This window comes from Cnephaeus nilssonii (assembly GCF_951640355.1).
Source record: "Cnephaeus nilssonii genome assembly, chromosome: 8".
Lineage (NCBI taxonomy): Eukaryota > Metazoa > Chordata > Mammalia > Chiroptera > Vespertilionidae > Cnephaeus > Cnephaeus nilssonii.
The window spans coordinates 30,679,645-30,698,856 of NC_137079.1; the positions used below are offsets into that span (position 1 = coordinate 30,679,645).

The 19,212-nt window shown below is 45.6% G+C and overlaps 1 protein-coding gene across 2 annotated transcripts in view; it reads left to right on the top strand.

The window, feature by feature from the left end:
* Positions 1-7,840: 7,840 nt before the first annotated feature.
* Positions 7,841-19,212, top strand: part of ANKRD10 (ankyrin repeat domain 10) — a 35,712-nt gene continuing 24,340 nt past the window's right edge. Inside the window, exons 1-3 of one of the 2 annotated variants that reach the window (XM_079778941.1) lie at positions 7,841-8,299; positions 13,630-13,782; positions 19,024-19,115. In XM_079778941.1, coding sequence (XP_079635067.1) covers positions 8,090-8,299; positions 13,630-13,782; positions 19,024-19,115 — 455 coding nt within the window. In that variant the 5' untranslated portion in view covers positions 7,841-8,089. Of the gene's footprint in view, positions 8,300-8,363; positions 12,371-13,629; positions 13,783-19,023; positions 19,116-19,212 lie in introns of those variants that run through there. The other variant, XM_079778942.1, reaches the window with a different exon arrangement.

A 19,212-nucleotide genomic window follows, 5' to 3' on the forward strand; every position in this document is an offset into this window, starting at 1 on the left:
ACAGAAAGACAGACTGAGATAAGGAGAGATGGAGAGGAAGAGGTGGAGAGAGAGGGAAAGAGACAGAGATAGACAGAGACAGTGTGAGAGTGGGAGAGATGGAGAGAAAGACAGAGACAGGTGAAGAGAGAGATGGAGACAGAGAAAGATTGAGATGGAGTGAGACAGAGACAGAAATGGAGCGAGAGAGAGAGAGAGAGAGAGAGAGAGAGAGAGGCATCTATCCATTATTTTGTTTAACAGAACACCCGATGTGAAGTGGAAAGCACAAGATTTTCAGAGCAAGCTCTCCAAACTGGCTGGCGGCTCCCTTGCCGAGCAGCGAGGCACCCTCTGAAGACAAGCACCTGTTATCACATTTAGAGCCTCCAGAAGCAAACTTCTGGCATGTTTCCAATCACCAAGAGATCTAGTAACGTGAAGAGGCAGTCTCAGGGCACGCCTCTTCACTATCTAGATTTTTATTTATTTCTCTAGAGGCCCAGTGCACAAAATTCATGCACTGGTAGTGTCCCTAGCGGCTGCCGGCTGGGTACTCCCTCCCTTCCACTGGCTGGCCCCGCCCCCTGGTCGAACTCCCGGACAACTCCCGGTCCAGGGGACAATTTGCACACTACGCTTTTATTATATAGGATTGTTTTTTGTTTTTAAAATTTTATTTCACAACTTAGAGTAAAATTTACTTGTTGGGTTTTTAAGTTTTTTCCATTTGGAGGTGACAGGAAACTAAAATTCTAGACATTTGGAAACTGCTCTCAGAAGTGTCTGGAGGGGAACAAAGCTCCTGTTGTTACCAGGGTCATGGCTTTTGAAAGGAGTCCAAGGGGTCAGGTGCATTCAAAGGTGTCTGAGCAGGGCAGTGAGGGAGCCTCCCCAGCCTTTGGCATCTCTGGATTGAACCAGGACAGGAGGGTGTGTTCGTGTCCTGGTACTGTTATAACAAAGCACCACAAAGAGGCAGCTTGAACAGGAATGTATTCTCGCGCGGTCTGCAGGCCAGAAGTCCAATATGAAGGTGACCACAGGTTGGCTCCTCCTGAGGATGATGGAGATCCTGTCCCAGGCCTTCCACACCCTGGCATTTGTTAGCTTCTGCTGCATCACCCTGATCTCCGACTTCATCATCCCAAGGTGTTCTCCCTGTGCGTGCACCTGTGCCCAATGTTCCACTTTTATAAGGACACCAGTCACATTATTACCATAGTTAGCAAATTATTGATGGAAAAGGAAACAAAGGAAGAGTCAGACATTGTTGAGCATATTCAGCAAGGAAGCAAGCATATGCTTGTTTGCTTTACCAGGAAGTTTCAGCTTCACACCACAAGGAAATCCCATCACTGTCCCTCCAAGGGGATTAACTCCCTCTTTTCCCCACTCAGGATTGGGGGGGGAGGGGGTGGAAGCACGGGAAAGTCCAACCAGGGAAAGGGATTATTTGTCAGGGGGTGGACCCCAAAGCACGCCCATGAAAGCTTGTGAAGTTGACTGGTTATTTTGAAAAAGCTCCTGGTTATAATGCCGGAGACAAAGAGCAAAGAGCTCGCTCTCTCTCCCTCTGTGACCCTCCTAGCCCTGTTCGTTCACATTCTTCCCACCTGGGAGCACTGGACCAAGCAGGTCTAGTGGCCACCTGGGGCCCACGGCCGACTGCAAAGGCTCTCAAGGACTATGAAGCAGTAACTCTGGGCACTGGCTTTCATTTTGGCCCTGCTGAAGACATGGTTGGATGGAGGGAGTTGGGACATTGGAAGCTCAAGGGCAGCCTTCACAAACAAATCATCTTGCCATGTCCACATCACAATCTCCCGTGTGGATCCTTGAAATACTTTTCTCACGGTCCCATGGAAGAGCCTGATTTCCACCAATGACTTTGTGTTAAAGGCCTGCGCTACACTATGACCTCATCTTAACTAGTTACATGTGCAACAACCCCATTTCCAAATAAAGTCCCATTCTGAGATACTGGGGGTTAGGACATCAACACATGAATTTTGAGGGAACACAGCTCAAGCCAAAACAGAGAGTGTGTACTGGGAATGGGGTAGAAAAAGCGTCTGGCTGAGGCAACCGTGATTTAAAGAACTGAGTGGACAGCCTTTCGGGCACAGGAGGTAGGCAATTGTAGGTACAGATTTTATTGCCAGGGAAGCAACTTCCAAAGCAAGGTGTGAGTGCCGCTAATGGTGGGAGATTTGGAAAGCACTTGAATAAATCGTGTATTTGTTTAAATAGGTAGGGAAGAAAATGTAACTAGCACCGTAACTCATGGATGTTTTGTTAATGGAGGGGATGTGAATAAAGTTGGTAAATTTTAAAAAGTAAACATTTTAAGAAAAATATGAACAGCACAAGTCCTACATGTATAAAAATCTACATAGATGTGAAAATTCACATGGAGGTGGTATCTGAATGACCAAAGTTTGGGAAATTGTTTGTGTTCCCCCAAAACTCATAGCAATGTGATGTTATTTGGAGCTGGGCCTTTGGAGGTGATTGGGGTTAGATGAGGTCATGATGATGCCCCCATGATGGAATTAGTTCCCTTATAAGAGACATGAGAGAGAGCTCTCCCTCTCCACCAAGTGAGGACACAGCAAGAAGGCAGCCATCTATGAATCAGGAAGAGGCTTCTCACTAGAACCCAACTGTAATGGCACCCTAATCTCTGACTTCCAGCCTCCAGAACAGTGAGAAATACATTTCTGTTGTTTAAGCCAGCAGTCGCCAACTGGTGGTCCAGGAACCACTGGTGGTCTGTGAGGTCCGAAAGGTTGGCGACCACTGATTTAAGCTAACCAGTCTATGGTATTTTGTTATGGCAGCCTGGACAGACTCAAACTCTGTTCTTATGTCCAATTTTAAGCAGATTTGCCTTCTTAAAAGATGGATCTGGCAGCATGGTGGGAGATGGATGGGAGGAGAGAAAAGGCAGATTAGAGAACAGTAAGATTTTGGTCCCACTTTTGGGCCAAGGTGAAGGCACCATCAGAGTGGGATCTACACAGAATCAGTTGTAAGTCAGGTCTGGTTCTCCCTCACAGCCCCACACCCTCCCCTTACCTGGCACCACAGCAAAGCCCCTCACTGATCCAACACTTTCAGGAATTAAAGACAGCTCCTTAGTTTGGTGGATAACCTGGGACTCTGGCTTCCTCTCCAACCTCATCTTCCACGACACACTGTTCACTATGTCCCAAGCATAATAACAGTTCTCAGAAGAGGCCCGCCAGAGTACCAAGTATGTGTACACGTCTATGCATTTCTGACTGGGACATTCCTTCAATTGAGCCCTGCCCCACTTGACCAATTCCTCACACAACACAATCCTTTTTTGGAAAACCATAATGCCAATCCTAAACACGGGTTTTTTGGGTTTAGTTTTGATATATTGAATCTGGAGTCTTCCTGTTTTCTTTCCCTTATTTGAATCCTATCTTCAAGTATCCAAATTTGCTAGGTTAAAGAAAAAAATTATTATGCAAACAATTAAAGAAGAAACTTGTTCAACGGCACTTGTTAAGGCATGGTAGGTAGATTTTTACTCAAGTGAGGCCATCACAATTGGTACAGAGACCACTGCAACAGGTAAGACCCCGTTATTGCTTGCAGTGGGTGAGAGATATCTGTTAGGGTCGCCGAAGGAGGAATGCAAGAGGCCAAATGTGGTAAGGGATTATAAATTTATTAGGTCATCTGGAACCTAGATGGGCTGAGCCTCCAAATGGCACTAGTACCCAGGGATGGGGGAGTCAGAGATTTTAAAGGACTCGGGCTTTTTCTGGGCACAGAATTCTCTGGGCGGGTCCAGATCCTGGGAAGTTCCGGAGGGGAAGGATAATGGTCTTAGCAAGTGGAATGTGGTCTAGGTGAAAGGGAATGTTGGTTGTGAAGTGGTCTAAAGCTCAGTTCCCAGGGGAGTGGGTACCTATCCAATTATTTGATCAGACCTAACAATATCAAATTCAATTTTCAATACACCATGAACAAGTTGGAATGTATAGCCACAACACAAGGTGGGTGGGTATCCATGGATGGAAAATGGTTAAGAGGAAACATTAACTAAACATCAGGGATTCTGGCTAAACCAACCTGACAGGATTCTTGCTGAAGGCAGGCCGGTGTGAGCAAATACCACCTGAGGGTTGTAGGTAATGAGAAACCTGATTAGACAACAAGGGTGATCATAAATGGCATACAGGGAAGTCTAGTTAAACCAACTTAGTGTTGTTGCTAAAATTGGATAATACAGAAACAAACTCACAAGTCAATAACTCAAGGCCTAGCTTAAATTCAGGGGGGCCAGAATAGTTTAGTCAAGGAGAGAATCTTTGTCACTAATTTATGGTTGCTTTGTCAAATAAAATCAAAGGCTGTGAGTTATGAATCTACTTTTTTTTTTTTCATTTTTCCTAGAACTCTTTAGAAATAAGAGTCCTAAAGAAAATCAGAAATTGATAAAATTTGTGAGTTGGGAAAAACTTAGGACCAACTAATTGGAACATTAGCATTTGGGAGTACTCAATAGACACCCTTATAATTCTCATATCCACAATTATCATGAGACATATTTTAGGAATTCATCACCATATACAGGTGTCCCAAAAGTGTATACACACTTTAACACCTGATAGCTCAATTTTGAAAATGAAGTGTATTTTAATAAACACTCTTTTAAATATTGAATGGGTTGTGTATACATTTTGGGGGGACACCTTATATATGTTGTTCTATTTCTCTAAAATTACCTAAATGTGTATATAATCCAAGAAACCCTAAAAAAAAAGGAAGTCATATTAATTGAAGAAGGATGCACTCTAAGAATCCTATCACTATAACCTACTTTATTTTCCTCTTCATGAAAAATACATTCCAAGGTTAAAAAAATTTAACAGTGGGTTGGAAACTAGGTCTGGATATTATTCTAACCTCTGTCACAGGCATGCAGGAACTTTGTCCTTGGGCAAGTTCCTTAGCTTATCTGTGTCTCAGTTTCATCATTTGTAGAATGCCTGGTAAGAAAGGGTAATCCCTCCCTCTCTTTATCATGCATAAGAAGGCATGCTTTTGTCCTTTTGCAAAATGGAATGTCTCTCTCCTAGGCAGTTCAGGAGTCATTATCAGGATGTAGACTGTAAACAGATAATTTGATTAATATCAACATATTGTACACAAAGAAAGATGATTGAATGCGTAGATCAATCTTGAAATGTGCTTATAGCATATTTCTACCTTTTCGGTCCAAACCCAATAGTATTGCTTGAACTACTGAAATACTTTTTTAAAAAAATATATTTTTATTGATTTCGGAGAGGAAGGGAGAGGGAGAGCGATAGAAATATCAATGATGAGACAGAATCATGGATGGGCTGCCTCCTGCATGCCCCACACTGGGAATCGAGCCCACAACCCAGGCATGTGCCCTGACCGGGATTTGAACCATGACCTCCTGGTTCATAGGTCCACACTCAACCACTGAGCCTCGCCAGCTGGGCCTGAAATACTTTCTTGCCTAAGCTAATCCTAATATATAAAAAGCCAGGGTCTGTCACACCTGAAACAACCGATGGACGACCAAACAGCAGGCTGTGTGGGGCGACCAGGCCAGCAGGTGGGTTAGTGAGGGATGACCAAACTACTGAACAGCAGGCTGCGTGGGGCGACCAGGCCGGCAGAGGGGGCAGTTGAGGGCAACCAGGATGGCGGTGGGGGGGGGGGGAGGGGGAGAGGCAGTTGGGGGGGAGGGGGAGAGGCAGTTGGGGGCAACGAGGCTGGCAGGGGGGCAGTTGGGGGTGACCAGGCCGGTGGGGGGGGGCAGTAAGGGGCGACTGGGATGGCAGGGGGGCAGTTGGGGGTGACCAGGCCAGCAGGGGGGACAGTAAGGGGCAACCAGGTCGGCTGGGGGGGGGGCAGTTAGGGGCGGCCAGGCCAGCAGGAGGGGCAGTGGGGATGACCAGGCCAGCAGGGGGGACAGTAAGGGGCAACCAGGTCGCCCGGGGGGGGTGCAGTTAGGGGCGGCCAGGCCGGCAGGAGGGGCAGTTGGGGGTGACCAGGCCAGCAGGGGGGACAGTAAAGGGCAACCAGGTCGGCGGGTGGGGGGGGCAGTTAGGGGTGGCCAGGCCGGCAGAGGGGGGCAGTTGGGGGTGACCAGGCTGGCAAGGGAGGCAGTAAGGGGCGACCAGGCCAGCAAGGGGGGGCAGCAAGGGTGACCAGGTCGGCAGGCAGGTGTGCAGTTAGGAGCCAGCAGTCCCAGATTGTGAGAGGGATGTCCAACTGCCAGTTTAGGCCCGATCCCCCTAAACTGGCAGTTGGACATCCCCCAAGGGGTCCCAGATTGGATAGGGTGCAGGCTGGGCTGAGGGGACGCCCCCCCCCCCCCCCCGCCCCGCACGAATTTCGTGTACCAGGCCTCTATATTATAAATTCCTTGACATCAGACAGATTCTAAATCTCATTCATATTTCCCATTCATTAGTAAGTTGCTCACTGAGTTTAAATACTTGCTACTTTTTCTCACTTTATCTAGAGCATTTCCCAATGTGTTTCATTCATTCATTGTTGAATTCAACACATTTGTTGTATAAATAGATAGCTGTCATTCCTTTTGCTAGGCACTGTTTCTAATTTATTGTTTTATTAACTAATGCTGCAATGTACTATCTTATGCATCAATATTTTCCCAGATATGTGGTTACCTACTTATAGTTTACTATTATTAAAATTCTGTAAAAGAAAAAAAGGAAAGCAATATACACAAGGAAAACGAATATATACAAAACAAACTATATGGTTAGAAAAGTACTATTAAGTAAATATCCATAAACGTTAATAGGTTTGGCTCAGTGGATGGAGCTTCCGCCTGCGGACTGAAGGGTCCCGAGTTTGATTCTGGTCAAGGGCATGCTGTACCTTGGTTGCAGGCACATCCCCAGGAGGGGGTGTGCAGGAGGCAGCTGATCAATGTTTCTCTCTCATTGACGTTTCAAACTCTCTATCCCTCTCCCTTCCTCTCTGTATAAAAATCAATAAAATATATATTTTTAAAAACGTTAATAATGGTTATCCCTCAATAGTGAAATTATTGATAATTTCCACGTTTTACTCATGATCAGAAAAAAAATCTACTTTAAAAAAGCAATGGCTCTCAGGCATTGAAAAATAATTTAGTATTTCTTTGCCTGCAGCAGCATTTTTCTCATTATTTTTGCTGTCTGTTCTCGAAAACGACCAGCAGGCGCTCTAATGAGGGCAGAAAGCGCGGGAACTTGACCTCCGCTCCCGGACTGGGTCCCAGATCTTAAGGAGCAATGGTCTCCCCCAAAGGAGTAACTGGGGAACTATGGGCGCGGGGCCGAAACCTCCCAGGGACCCTGAATCCCGCTTCCGGAGAGTCGCAAAACCCCAAACCAGAGACTCCTGGCGCTTTTTATTAAGTGGGACGGGCTTCTTCCCGGAGGCCCCGCGGCTGGGGCGCCCCCGCGGGACGATCCGGACACCTGCCGGGCCTGGGGTCTGGGAAGGGGGCGCGGCCAAGAGCCCGTGGGACCAGCCGCACCTGGGACAGCCTCGGCCCCGCTCCTCTCCCAACCACAGGCCCCTACACCCCTCTACCCCACCCCACCCCGCGCTCCAGGCGTCGTTTCTCCCCCCCCTCTCCCCCCCCCCCCCCCGCCCACCCCGCAGCCCTAGGCCTCAGCCCCGGCCGCGCCAGGCCCCGCCCCCTCTCCTGGCCCATCCATCGCCGGCGGCTCCACCCCGGCTGCCTCGGAACGGCCTCCAGTCTCGGCCCCTCCCCAGATCCCGACCGCTCTCAGCCCGCCGCCCCAGGCGTCTGCAACATCTCCGGCCGCGCCGGGCTCCACCCCACGGCTCCCGGCCTCCTTCCAGACTCGCTGTTTCCCGGCGCCAGCCAGGGCCCGGCCTCCGCAGGCCCCGCCCCCCGTGCGCGCTGCGCTCGGCAGCCGGCGGGACGCTGCGGCGGCGGCGGCGCTACACTCGCTCCATTGTGCTCGGTCGGCGGCGGCGGCGGCCTCGCAGGTCCTCCCCGGCGCGTCCTCTCGGCCCGCCCGCGCAAACTCTCCGGTGACTGACCATGTCGGCGGCGGGAGCGTGCCCGGGCGTGGAAGCGGGCTTCTCGAGTGAGGAGTTGCTGTCGCTCCGCTTCCCGCTGCACCGCGCCTGCCGCGACGGAGACCTGGCCACGCTCTGTTCGCTGCTGCAGCAGACGCCGCGCGCCCACCTAGCCGCCGAGGACTCCTTCTACGGCTGGACACCGGTGCACTGGGCCGCGCACTTCGGCAAGGTGGGCGCGGGCGCTTTAAGGCGCCATTTTCCGCAGCTTTCCAGTGGGGTCGGGGAAGATGGGGGCTGAGCGCTGGGGGCGCGAGGCGTGCCGGGAGCGCGGGGAGGGGCGTGCCGGCCGCCACGACGCCCCTAGGGACGCGGGCGGAAGAGGGCCCGGAGGCGCCCCGAGGGGGCCTGGGGCGCTGGGGCGGCCGCGCTCGTTTCAAACGGGGGCGGCCTCCCGGAGGCGCCGCCCCTGGCCCAGAGGATGAGTGCCTGCGGTCGGGAGGGCGGTCCAGGCCCACCCCCGGTCGCCTGTGTCGGAGGCCGGAGCCTCTCGCAGCTGGCCCTGTTTGGGAACGCGCGAGCTGCCGGAGGCCGGTGCCTCGGGGGGAAACCGCGGGGCGGCCGGGGCCCGAGCGCTGTGTGCGGCGGGCCCTGGAGGTCCCCTCGCTCCCGCTCTGACCCAGGGGAGAACTCCAGGCGCCGGCAGCGAAGCCGCGCAAAACTCGGAGGATCGATGGGCCGGGTTCCCCTTCCCCAACGCCGAGGGGCGCCGAGTGGCGTCCGCGTTTGTCGGAACCCCTGCCCGGCGCTACTTAGGGCGCCCCCTCCCCTGCCCTCGCCCACGCCCCGCGGCTGCGGTCGGCGCCCCGGTCCCGCTGGAACCAGCGTGTACACGAGTTACCTGGGGACCTCTCTGTTAGCTGAAGGTTGTATTTCAGGTGGTTTCGGTAGTGCAGTAACCTGATGGAATTGTACAGTCACCAGACCGTTGTGTCAGATAAGTGGTGATACTTTTTAACAAATGGGTTGTAGGGGATTTGGGGTAGAATGTTGTCCGTATGCTTCGGAGCCTCTTGGCTTGCCCGGGTGGAGTAAAATCAGTGATGGTGGTTCTGTCTTCCGTGTAAGTTACTGTAAAGGGGTTAAGTTAGGCACAATTACCTTCCTGTGATCATTTGAGAACAGAGTGGTACTTTCAGGTCTTGAAAGATGAGATAACGTTTTCCCCTTTCTGTGCGGTCAATGGGGTTATCTGATCAGAGAAGAAGTCGTAAAGGGAAATTTTCGGTGCATTTCAAAAGGAACTGATGAAGCCAGCCCTGGCCGGTTTGCTCAGAGGTTAGAGCGTCGGCCCACGGACTGAAGGGTCGCGGGTTCGATTCCCGGTCAAGGGCACGGAACTCCGTTGCAGGTTCCCCAGCCTGGGAGGGGCACATGCGGGAGGCAATCGATCAGTGATGTGTCTCTGTCACATCGATGTTTCTCTCTCTCTTTTCCCCCCCCCCTCCTCCCTTCCTTCCACTCTCTCCAGAAATCAATGAAAAAATACCTCTGGTGAGGATTTTTTTTTTTAAAGCAGCATTAAGTTTTCTATGTCAAAATTCAGGGACATTTTTAAATGTTTCCCTCTGAAATTATGAGGTTAGGTTGAAATAGAGTTTTTGCAAAAATAGATGCAGGGTAATGCGAAATGTTACTTTATTTTAAGTCCTGAACCTCTTTGTATTACCAGCAGGTGAAATTGCTTTACTTTGCTCTTCTTGGTGCTGTATTCGCAATACACTTGTATCTTTTGGGAAGCCGTTTCTGATTCCGCTCATAAAACGGAAAAGTCGTGTTTATTTTATTGAAAGAAATGAAAGGGAGTTATGATTAGTGGAGATGAGGCAAGTAACTTAATCAACCATAAGATCCCATGGCGCCAGTCTCTAACGTTGTGTTACTATAGTACCAGTTGCTGACAATGAGCGCCCGTGGGAAATCAGTTTCTTAAACAAAAATAATAGAACCCTCTTTCCTTTCCTTCCTTCTCTCTTCAATGTAGATTTCCCAAGGCAATCAGTAATCTGAGGCGTTATCTCCCTCCTGAGAGCATCTTGCTCTGGTTTATTTTTACATTAAACTCTCAAAGCACTGGTTCTCAACATGTTTTATCCCTCTGCCTTTTGGGGAAAGGTACCCTTGTAACCGGCAAGGACAGCTTTTTTGAAAAGGCTTCCCTGTTGATGCCTATCCTCCCCATCCTGGTAGAAAGTGACACAGTATTGTATGACAAGCCTGTACATTCTGTAGAATGCTTAGCTCTCGTTTAAAATGGTCATTTAGAATAGTCACCAACCCAAGGGTGCCTTCAGGTATCTCTAGGGCTTTCTAATGGCCATAACTGCTTTAACATGCTTAAAATGATAAGTTTCTGTCGTATTTTATGATAATAAAACTGACTTTTTGAAAGTCTTTACTTTTATAGAACATGAGTAGTAGATTAACCTCAGAGGCCAAATATTGTAAATAGAGGCAATTACTCTAGTGTTTTCAGCCGTCTTTAATCATTATGAATGTACTAGAAGCCCGTTGCACGAAGTTTCGTGCAATAGACCTTCCTTCACCTGGCTGCCAGCACCAGTTTTCCGCCAGCACCGCGATTGGCCACCCCGAGAGGAGCTCTGATTGGGAGGCGCTCTGATCGGCGGGTGGCCAGAGGAAAACTGCTGCTGGCGGAAAACTGGTGCTGGCAGAAAACTGGTGCTGGCAGGCACGCAATCGGCCACCCGGAGCTCCATCGGTCCTCCCGCAGTGCCGGCCATTGGGGCCTGCAGGAGGAACTGGGGGCGGGGAGTCCCCGCCCCCCCCCCCTCATCCTGTCAGCCCAATTGGCCACCCCAAGTCCCGCCCGCAGCCTGCCGCCGGCCCAATCGTGGGCATAGCGGGAGTGATGGTTATTTGCATACTTCCCTTTTATTAGGTAGGATAGTGTTCTATACGGAAGGGCCATAGAAAGCATCATTCAGTCTTTGAGAAAAAGCTGTTAAGACAGAAATTAGACCAGGATTCAGTGCTACAGGTTCCCAATCCAGTCCCCCCTATACATTTCCCGCCCCTTGAAAACAGCTTCCATTCTTTTATATACATTTAAGCCTACACTGTTCTTGGCCTGTGCAAGAGCCAATCTAGCATAATTATGAACTACTGGAGGCCCAGTGCCCGAAATTCGTGCACGAGTAGGGTCCCTAGAGGCTGCTGGCTGCCAACCGGGGCCTCCCTTCCCGACTGCCGACTGGGGCCTCCCTTGGTTCCGCCCCTGGTGGTCAGCGCACATAGAACTCCAGAGGGGACACTTTGCATATTGGACTTTTATGTACATAGATTCCCAACTTTCAAGCTTGAGTTCCTAGAAATGTGCCAATTGTGCACGAGTTTCCTAACCTTTTATGAGGCTTATTTGTTCCCAGAGCACTTAACATATAAAATTTCTAATTATACCTTGCTTTTTACAAGCTGTCTTATTGAACAGTATTTTTCCAGGATTCCAAACCCAGTTTCCTAAATTGAACTAATAGGTACAGTTTTAAGTCCAGGGAGCTCTCAATTGATATTAAGATTAACTGCTTTTGGAATACCAAGTAATTTTTTTAAAAATATATTTTACTGATTTTTTACAGAGAGGAAGGGAGAGGGATAGAGAGTTAGAAACATCGATGAGACGGAAACATCGATCAGCTGCCTCCTGCAACACCCCCTACTGGGGATGTGCCCACAACCAAGGTACATGCCCTTGACCGGAATCAAACCTGGAACCCTTCAGTCCGCAGGCCAACGCTCTATCCACTGAGCCAAACCGGTTAGGGCATCCAAGTAATTTTTTATCCTTGTTTCATTTTTGTTGGATTTAACAGCTGTTCATTTTATCACTAGTATTGGCACTTTTCTTTTTACTCAGTACATTAATAAAGCAATATGTAACAATATACCAAAATTGTCTCTTTATCAGCAACCACTCCCAGATTCAAGTTCCTTGAAGACAGAGAGCATGTTTTAAATCAGTGTACTTTCAACAGTTCATCTCACAAAAATGTTGATTTTGGTCATCTGTCCTTTGCAAAGAAAGGCTTAAATTGCTGAAAGAGGATAAGAGACATGGGGTGAGATGGGAACGTAGCTATTACGTTCTTCATTTGAGGTCTGTTCTCTGGAAGAGAAAGAATTTTGGCAGTTAGAGTTTTATCACTAATTGTGCATGGTGCTTCGTGAACGGAAACAGAGCAGTCTGGAGTCCAGCATCTGAGGACACACCAGGTGGAAGAGTGTAAGTCCTTGAGAACAACAGGCCTTCTTGGACAGTGCTTGGCACGTGGTAGGCATTTGTTCAATGTATGTTGAGTGGGATGAGTTCTTTACCCAGAGGCTAGTATAATATGTAACCAGGCTGCAGTCTTATCTTGACTCCTGTGTTCCTTTTAGTCATCTGCTAGGTGCAGAGCACAGCTGTGCTCTATCCCTTTCTGCATTGTTGTTTTAAGGTTTTTTCCCCCTGTACAATCAGTTTGGAAAGACTTAAGTCCTACCCTCTCACTTACTCTACACATCTTTTCCCTGAGAAAATAATCTGAAGGTTGGACCTCAATTGAGTATTCATCAAATGCTGCATTGTATAAAGGTGTACAGTTGTGCAGACTGCAGAAAACAGCCTTTGACTATGGAGAGTTTACCATGGCTACACAAACCTTTTTTTAACCTACCAGTCACTTTAACATTTTAAAAAAATATATTTTATTGATTTTTCACAGAGAGGAAAGGGACAGAGAGCTAGAAACATCGATGAGAGAGAAACATCTATTCAGCTGCCTCCTGCACACTCCCTACTGGGGATGTGCCCGCAACCAAGGTACATGCCCTTGACCGGAATTGAACCTGGGACCCTTCGGTCCGCAGGCCTACGCTCTCTCCACTGAGCCAAACCGGTCAGGGCCACTTTAACATTTTTATTCTTTAGAATAGTGTATGAAAATGGCAAAACCTAGTTTTGATAGAAGTCTGAATAATGCAAGCTAACCTTTTCTTATTTTGTCTTTTCCAACTGTAGGGAAAACAAAATACTTAAAATTTGTGTAGTGTCAGTCTTTTTTACTTTATATTTCTATGTGCCATTTTATTTTTATTTTTTTAAGGGAGAGAAATAGAAACATCAGTGATGAGAGAGAATCATTGATTGGTTCCCTCCTGCACACACCCTACTGGGGATTGAGCCTGCATCCCAGGCATGCCCTGACCCAGAATCGAACCATGACCTCCTGGTTCATAGGTCAATGCTCAACCACTGATCCATGCCAGCCGGGCTTATGTGCCAATTTTTTTTATAAAGAAAAATGTTTTGTTTTGTTTTTAAATGCCTTTAAAAATTTCTATAGCATTGGGAAGGAACGACTTACTTTCTTCCCTTAAACAGGAAAAAAAAAATTGGCAACAAATGACACTTAATCTCCATTGTAGAATTAGATTATTTGTGTAATATTTAATAGTACACCAACATTTATGCATGTTTCATTTCTCCTGCTGTTTTCGAAGTTGGAGTGCTTAATGCAGTTGGTGAGAGCTGGAGCCACACTTGATGTTTCCACTACACGTTACGCACAGACCCCAGCTCACATTGCTGCTTTTGGAGGACATCCTCAGTGCCTGATCTGGTTGATTCAAGCAGGAGCCAGCATTAACAAACCGGTAAGGGAATTTGTTTTGTTTTCTTTTTCCAGTTCTAATTACATGGTGTTGAGTTTTAAATTGGGGCCTTAATTAGAGTTTGATATTTTTACCTGTGGGCTAATTGGAATTTATGTTTATTGAATTACTTTTGGATAATAGGCATTTCACATAGCAATGCTTTCTGTTTATAGAGTACTCTCACCTGTTACATGATTTACTGTGATCCATGGTGACCCAAAGTGATTTGCCCAAGGTTACAGCTGTGACTGAAGGAGTCTGGCCTTAAGCCCAGCTTTACTGGCATCCCCGCTCACAGCTGCCTTAGCCTTGTTTCCACTGATAATTATGAAAACATATTCCTACTAGCAAAAGAATGGCTATTAAATGTATCTGTAATTAAGTTAGCCTTAGAAGAATGACCAATGTGAGTTAATGTTGCTTCAGATACAAGTTGGGGGTGATGACGACGGACATAAGTAGTCACTAGGAAGTGACTTCTGGACACCAAATGCAAAGATTTTGTATTTAAGCATACAAACATAAACATGAGAATGCCAGTTTTTTAATGGTGTGTTTTCAGTATTCTATTCACATGAGTGGAGGAGAGGGGGAACCCATAAGAAGAGTGCTTAGCTTATTGGGAACTCTCTTGAACAGGCTGTGGTTCTAAGAGACTCCATAGATAGTCTGACTGGAGCATCCCCAGTCTTAGCACCTGCCCCAGGTTGGATTGGTCTAAGGGGCTTGTGCCACGGACTTTTTTTCTTCTCCTTTATCCTATTTTCACATTCTTTACCTGGTTTTAATCTTTTGGCATGTTAATGACTAGCCATTTTCTCAAAATTAGGAGATAATATCTCTGCCATCTCTAAGGTCAACATAAGGAGTTTCCAAAACTTAGGTGTACTACTAATAATCATCAAGGGTCTACTGTGTGCCAAGTAACTTTTATTTCCTCTTTTCTGCTTTTTTGTCTTTTCTAAGATTCATCCCTTGATGATAGCCAGAAATAAAGTAGTTGCGAGCCTCTCTCCTAAAGATAACGCAGATACCCACCTACAAAACAAGTAATTGAGCTAAGTGTTTTAGCAGTGATTTAACACAAGGATTGATGGGAAAGGAAAGGGAGAGCCCTGGATTTTAGACCTGTTTCTGTTACTCAACATATATATATGCCTTTATATATACAGACTTCTCTGCCACTTTGTTACTTTTTTAAGGAATTTTTAAAATATATTTTTATTAATTTTAGATAGAGAGGAAGGGAGAGAGAGAGAGAAAAAAATATCCATGAGAGAGAAACATCATCAAACAACATGTATTGGCTGCTTCCTGCATGCTCCCACTGGGCATGGAGCTGAAACTTGGGCATGGGCCTCAAAGGGAATAAAAAACCAGTGACCTGTTGTGTGGGTTAATGCTCAACTACTGAGCCACACTGGCCAGACAACTTTGTTACTTTTATCCACCTATTCAGGAGTTACAGGTTGACAACTGTATGCTATTGCTATAGGCATTTCCTGTCTCCACTTGTCTCATTCCTGGTCCTGCATTCTCCTCTCCTCCCCCTTTATCCCAGTAGGAAGGGCACTGGGCCTTGATTCCACACTCTGCTTCCTCATCTCTCTGGCCTTGGGCAAGTAATTTTCTTGGTCTGTGGCTCAACCTTTTTATCAATAAAATATGGACAATCCATAAATGGCAGTAATTAATGTTTAATATTAATATGGAATTTAAGTACAGAATATTCTACATGTTAATTTTCATTAAATTGTTACATGGAATCTAATTTACAGCTAAAGAAATTATCTAACGCTACTTTTCAGACCTTTCTAAAATAATCCCCCTTTTCATATAATGTTTTTAGCAGCTCAGTATTTTCCATAGGTAAAAAGTTTGCCCCCCCCCCCCCCAGCTGCTCTAGTTAGCACTATGTGGAAATCTCTCCTAAACTTTGTTCCCAGGGCCAGAGTCCCCAAATCCCACTCTCTTTACAACCCTCACTTGTTATAATTGTTCACGTGGCTCATTATCCCCAAGTCCTCCCATGTCAAGGGTGCCACTTGGATTTCTTAAGCATCTGGCATTGCTCCTGATAGGCTCTCAGTTGGCTGTGGTCTGGTGCTGAACTTCGTTCTGAATCTCAGATGTTGTCTTGCTCTGTTAGGTAACAGTGGGACTGCTGTGACAGGCACCCAGTGACCCCTGAGGTCCCAGTAGCCCTTTTGTTGGCTTCCCCAACACACTGTTGATCCATCTTGAGGTAGAGAGTTTTCCTCATTTTCCAGATAAACTATTATAAAGCTAGATCCAGGTTTTTCTTAGGCTTTTATTTGTGTGTGTGTAACTTTTTTGAACCGAGCATATTATTTCTTGACATTTTGTTAGTTTTTTTTTTTTTAAATATATTTTATTGATTTTTCACAGAGAGGAAGAGAGAGGGATAGAGAGTTAGAAACATCGATGAGAGAGAATCATCGATCAGCTGCCTCTTGCACACCCCCTACTGGGGATGTGCCCGCAACCAAGGTACATGCCCTTGACCGGAATCGAACCTGGGACCTTTCAGTCCGCAGGCCGACGCTCTATCCACTGAGCCAAACCAGTTTTGGCAACATTTTGTTAGTTTTAACCCATCTTCTTGTTCTAATCTTTTGGCATGTTAATGACTAGCCATTTCTCAAGATTAATAGATAATATCTTCTGCCATCTCTAAGGTCAACATATGGAGTTTCCAAAACTTAGGTGTAATGTCTGGAGGCTCAGTGTTCTAAGTTTACACAAGGAAGTGAAGTTAGTTTTCAAGTGATTTATTTTTGTAAGTCTATAGCGGTGATTTTCAACCTTTTTCATCTCATGGCACGCAAACTAATTGCTAAAATTCTGCAGCAACACCAAAAAATTTTTTTGCCAATCTGACCCCATAAAGGTATAATTGTGATTAATTTACACTGATGGCTGGTTTTTTGTTTGTTTGTTTGTTTGTTTACAATCTAAGGGAAAAGAGGTCAGTGCCCCCTGACTAAATAGGTATTGCATGTTTTAAAACTTACTGCAACACAGGGGTTAAAAATCGCTGGTCTGTCATGACTATCCCTGGGTGCCATTTTTTGTGTTTGCAAGTCATCTCTTTAATACCCCTTCTAGAATTTTGCTGGCATTTGATGTTGCTTCCATAGTTTCTTGTACCTAGATTAGAAATAAGATTTTTCCTTATTAAAATTCAAGGTGACTTGTCTGTCTTCAGATTTCGAGTAACCTCTCCTGCTTTCTTCCTTTATTACTCAAGAGTTTGTCAACAATACTCCCAGAGTCACACTACAAACTATTTGGTGTTTTTGAAATGTGACTGGTCTGAAATGTAACCTTAAATTGGCTCTCTACTCTTACTCTCTTGGCTACAGTTTCCTTTAAGTAGTATTTATTCTGCCCTTCCCAGTTTAATGATGTTCTCCTTGTGTAACACAGAACAGGTAGTTTTGCTCTCATCATCTGTTACTATCCCACTATCTTCTGGAAATAGTAGCAAAAATCCTTTTCCTTCTTGTTCCAAAGGTAGCTTTCTTAAAATAAAACTTTATTTTCTCTGAGGGTTTTTGTTGTTGTTTTGCTTTGTGGGGTTTTTTGTTGTTTGGTTGGTTGGTTGTACATGCTTTTTCCTCCACTAAACTGTTAGGCCTTTCATATTACATTTTTCTGTAAAATAAAAATGTACCACTCTTTTTTTATTTTAGCCTTCACCTTAGTTTTTCCCCCTGTAATTTAATATGCATTGATGAGGAGCTCAAATATTGACTGAATTTATGAATGAGCTATTTTCCAAGTACTGTATCAGACACTGTAAAGTTGCCCCACTCCTGCTTTATATCTTTATCCCTTAACTATGGTAGTCTTCTGCCAAGTTCCGTTTTCAGTGACATTGAAGTGTTATTGATTCAGGAACTGTTGCTGCTTAGCCACTTGGAATTTCCCAGTCAAAAAGTCCTATATCAGTCTTTTTAACAGAAATGACTTATCTTGATTCTGTATCTTTCTTTACCTCTAATTTACATGAGAACCTATAAATCAAGTTGTGCTTCAAATTTTTTCCATGCATGCAGTGTAAACTTAATTCATCCTTTTTTTTATTAATACATTAGTATTGAATTGTTTTTCTGAGTCTGCTCACTTCCTCTACCTCTTCCAGCATTGTTTTCTGAAGCATAAATCTGATTCTAATACAGCCTTTCTAAAAGTCCTTGAACAGATTTGCTCATCACAAACAGCCTGAGTTCTATACTAGTTGGCTATGTTTGACACTTGTGTTCTCCCTTCCCATCATTTCTTGACTCTTTAACCTCAACCATGTTCTCTACAGCAGCAGTCGCCAACTGGTGGTCCGCAAGGTCCGAAAGGTTGGCGACTGCTGCTCTACAGTGTAGTCCAAATTCAAGTTCAAGGTAAAAATATATCCAAAGGAGAAACTGGTGATGTCTTGAATCAAGCTAGCCTTGTGGTAGATATGGGTAAACTAGACTAGATGTTAGATATTAGTGCTATTTCTTGGCCCAACCTTTTTTTGGCCATGCCCCCCCAAGCATCCCTAAAATCCTGATTCCCCTCCACCCCCGACATATAATTCTTATTATTCAAAAAGTAAACTATTTACATGGAGGAAGCCTAAAAGGCCATTAACTTGGTCTAAACAAGCTTCCAAAGAACATGGCATCCGTGAAAGAAAAAAAATAAAAGAATGAAAGGACAGTTAAATACTGAGGAAGAAATCACTAAGAAATTGTTTAAAAATAATAATATGAAGTGATATGAGAAAATAGCAAATAAAGTTTCAAAACATATAGAGAATTGAAATGCATAAATGTGTTACAATATATGTTTATATATTGTATATGAGACCCCTAGAATCATAAAAATGCAAAAAATTCACTGTTAATAACTCTTTCTCGAATTGCCCCCTGTGGAGCATGTTCCCACATTGGGAACCACTGATCTAGAATGTACATGCTATCACTGCTGTACAGGCCTCACAGATTATTTTTGTTCTTGATCAAAGTGTGCCTGTACCCTGGGCTGCTCTTATTTTCTCTTCACATCTACATTTCTTTGTGTTGTGCTTCAAATTTGGCTTACCATATTGTTTTATTTCAAAGATGAATGAAATGGTGCATGGTCTATGTTAATTTTACTTTAAAATGTGGAAATCTCGTTGGATCTGAATATTGGTGTGTGTCCCTTTTTGTGGTGTTTTGTTTTGTTTTCCAGGACTGTGAGGGCGAGACTCCCATTCACAAGGCGGCTCGCTCTGGAAGCCTAGACTGCATCAGTGCCCTTGTAGCTAACGGGGCTCACATCGAGTAAGTGTCTTTGTTTATTCTTCCCAGCCAAGATGTAGTTAAGGGTGTTGTGTTTAGAAACAGTATTTAGAGCAAGCAAAGTCCTGAACTTTGTTTT